Raw genomic sequence first — 3,809 nt, forward strand, 5'->3', positions numbered from 1 at the left:
GCTCCTGCTTCCTGTGCATATATATATATATATATATATATATATATATATATATATATATATATATATATATATATATATATATATATATATATATATGAATGTACGTGTGTATGTATGTAGAGAGAGTGCGAATGAAAGAGAGACGACTGGATAATAATAATAATAATAATAATAATAATAATAATAATAATAATAATAATAATAATAATAATAATAACAATGACTGTACTATCATTATTACTGTATTAAAAAATAAAGTTAAGGCGTCACAATACTAAACTGAACGTAAGTAAACTTGAGGAGAAGAGACACAAAAAAAAAAAAAAAAACGAAAGAAACTTGTTTCAGAAAATCCGAGGAGAATGGACTGGAAAAATTCAGATTAATAATGTCAGCTGAGGTAAAGTTAAAAGGGAGAGGCTAACCTCCTCCTACGAGAACTACATGGAAAGACGGACTTCGGTCAGAGGCTCCGGGAGCGAGAATCCTTCTTCATCCGAACGAGAAGAAGAAGAAGAAGAGGAGGAGGAGGAGGAGGAGGAGGAGGAATTCCCCGGAGCCGAGCTGGGAACGAGGCAGCTCCGAGGACCGCTCTGGAGCCACCCGTCAGTTTCAGGAACTAGGACTAGTGACGGCCGACACATTTAGGTTAACATTAATATCATGATGTTTGATCTACTTATTGTAGCTTTTTGTGCGCTTACATTTGTGGCCTGTGGATTGTTTAACTCGATTGCTGAGGACCTGATGACGCTCTACTTGGCTGAAGGACCTTTGAGTGAACCACAGGATTTATACTTTATAGCTGAGGAACCTGTTATTCCTGAAATTGTTGTTGATGAACAACTGAACTTTTGGATGCCAGGGAGGGCCGCCGCCATCACTTGTACGGGTGTGGCTTTGTTGGCTGGCCTGGCGGTGGCTGCTTACCGCAAATACCGACGACAAGGACAGTATATTCACGATCTAGAAGAAGAATTGGAAATGCAACGAACTGAGGTGGCCAGACTGAGAGATCGTCTGGAAAGTCAACAGGATGGACAATTGAAGACGGAAGAACGCCAAGACGAGATGACCCAAGACGTTCAATCTTTGGGACTCCAGCGAGGACGTCTGGACGCTGATATAATGATGATGGAAGAGAATCTGGAAAAGACTAAGCTCCGGGAAACTGAAATGGAACGTGTCTTGAACAGAGCTACGGACCAGATCGAGTCTCTGCAGAATAAAATCGCAGAGAAAGATCTTTTGATTGAAAGGACCGCATTGGATAAAAAAGAAATGGAACGTCGTTTGGAAGAAGAGGAGAAAGCGAGAGGCAGGGACATCCAGGTTTTGGAAAAAGAGATTAATCTTTTCCAGGAGAGGATGGAATGCACTCTGAAGGAGGGAACCGAGCTCGCCTCAAGATTACAGGAAGCTGAAGCCACCAATCGAGTGTTGGCTTCGGCAAACGAAGGCATCAACAGGGCAAATGACCAACTGAGAGAAGCTCTGGAAGAGAAAAAGAAGGAGGTCAACGATATGGAAATTTTAAAAGAAGCTTCTGCACAAGTAATAGCCGGTCTACAACAGAAAAATGGCGATCTTGAGAAGGAAATTAAAAAGAATAAGGACGAACAGGAGAAGACCAGACTTTTGAACAACGAAGTTCAGCAGATGAGAAACTGGGTTGCTGAACTTGGAGGTAAAAACGCCATAATGAAGGAGAAATTGGCCTGTAACGAACTGTTAATAGATTTACTAAAAGATTCTTTAGAAAATGGAGAAGGCGAGAACAGAATATTGAAAGGAGAAGTTCAGCAAATGAGAAATTGGGTTGCTGAACTAGGCGGTCAGAATGCTATGATGGAGGACGAATTGGCCTGTAACGAACTGGAAATAAATGCACTAAAGAATTCTTTACAAAATGGAGACGAAGAGAAGAGAATATTGAAAGGAGAAGTTCAGCAGATGAGAAACTGGGTTGCTGAACTAGGAGGCAAAAACGCCATGATGGAGGACGAATTGGCCTGTAACGAACTGGAAATAAATGCACTAAAGAATTCTTTACAGAATGGAGACGAAGAGAAGGGAATATTGAAAGGAGAAGTTCAGCAGTTGAGAAACTGGGTTGCTGAACTTGGAGGTAAAAACGCAATGATGGAGGACGAATTGGCCAGGAAAGAACTGCAAATAAATTCACTAAAGAATTCACTAGAAAATGGAGAAGGTGAGATTAGCATTTTGAAAGAAGAAGTTCAGCAGATGAGAAAATGGGTAGCTGAACTGGGCGGTCAAAATGCTAAGATGGAGGAGGAATTGGCCAGTCACGAACAAAAAATGAATTCACTAAAGGATTCTTTAGAGAATGAAAAGGAAAGGAACAGAAGTTTGATTGAAGAAGTTCAGCACATGAGAAATTGTGAAGCTGAACTAGGAGGCAAAAAGGCCAAGTTGGAAGAAGAGTTACTCAATAAAGTACAAGAAATAAATTCACTGAAGAATTCTTTAGAAAATGGCGAACAGACCAACAGAATTCTGAGAGCAGAGGCTCAACTGATGAGAAACTGGGCAGCCGAAGTTGATAGTGAAAGGGGTGAAGTAAAGAAAGAGTTAGCTGAGAAGGACCAGGAAATAACTCTTTTGAAGAATTGTTTGGAAAAGAAAGAAGAGACAAACAGAATTCTGAGTGAGGAACTCGAGCAGATGAAGGCGCAGCTGGGTGAATTGGAAGGCACTAATGTAGATATTAAAAGTGAAGTGACCCAAAAAGATAAAGTGATAAAGTCCATGGAGAATGCTCTAGAAAACGAAAAGGAGAGAAATAGAGAGTTAAAGAAAAAATTACTGAAGCAAGTTGAAAGACTTGATCAAATCGTAGCATTCAGCCGAACCATGGACAAATAATTCAGACGTGGATGACAACAAAACGTCACTCACAACCTTCCGCCAAAGTTGAAACCGTCAAGTGATGCAAGATGGAAGGAATGAACATGGAAGGTGATGACTGCTGCTGAGTCGTATTCCAGAGGAGCTGCGATCTTCTTGGCCCATTCAATGGGCTTGACTGCAGGATGGGTGTTCACTGCTGCTCCCCCCAGCAGCAACCAGCAATGGTGAGGTCCCCCCACCTCCCACACACCCATCCTGCAATCAAACTCATCGACTGGGCCAAGAAGATCACAATGCCTCTGGAACATGATGCAGCATCAGACAAAATCCTTCACATGGGCTTTTCATCAGGCATCATTGGCAATTCTCTCGTCTCCCTGACGGAAGCAGGAGGACCAGCTCTCAGGATGAGAGCCAACAGCTGTTTGGAGGAAAGAGGACCAGCTCTCAGGATGAGAGCCAACAGCTATTTGGAGGTTGGAGGACCAGCTCTCAGGATGAGAGCCAACAGCTGTTTGGAGGAAGGAGGACCAGCTCTCATGATGAGAGCCAACAGCTGTTCGGAGGGGCAGAGGACGCCCCCTCTCCTGCCGCATGATACCCTCTGGAATGGGTATCAAACCAAATCACTTATCTGAGGGGTGAGCAACCTCTGGCGCGGAGTAAAACCCCGTAAGTTAATGCCTTCTACTCGTTATGCAATGAAAGTCCCATCTTTTGTATACACTGCAGTGGCAACCTCTGGCGCGGCGTAAAAACCCTTAAGTTAATGCCATTGTATATATGCAAAATATGGGTCATGCATTGCATAATGGATTGAATACTTTCATATACTACTGTGGCAACCTCTGGCGCGGCGTAAAAACCCGTAAGTTAATGCCTCATGTAGTATGTGCAAAATATTTGATCCCAATGTGGCAGGAGAACATTCC

At 42.6% G+C, this 3,809-nt stretch overlaps 1 protein-coding gene across 1 annotated transcript; it reads left to right on the forward strand.

Moving 5' to 3' along the window:
- Positions 1-555: 555 nt before the first annotated feature.
- On the forward strand, positions 556-2,892 carry LOC135201236 (myosin-4-like). Its single transcript, XM_064230113.1, has one exon. It carries the CDS (start codon positions 667-669, stop codon positions 2,890-2,892), a length of 2,226 nt encoding a protein of 741 aa, XP_064086183.1. The 5' UTR covers positions 556-666.
- Positions 2,893-3,809: the final 917 nt, after the last annotated feature.

The sequence above is a fragment of the Macrobrachium nipponense genome, chromosome 28 (assembly GCF_015104395.2).
Source record: "Macrobrachium nipponense isolate FS-2020 chromosome 28, ASM1510439v2, whole genome shotgun sequence".
In the NCBI taxonomy this organism is placed as follows: Eukaryota; Metazoa; Arthropoda; class Malacostraca; order Decapoda; family Palaemonidae; genus Macrobrachium; species Macrobrachium nipponense.

What these genes read in the sequence shown, in the direction of transcription:
- LOC135201236 (XM_064230113.1), top strand. Translation starts at nt 667, where the DNA reads ATGATGTTTGATCTACTTATTGTAGCTTTTTGTGCGCTTACATTTGTG.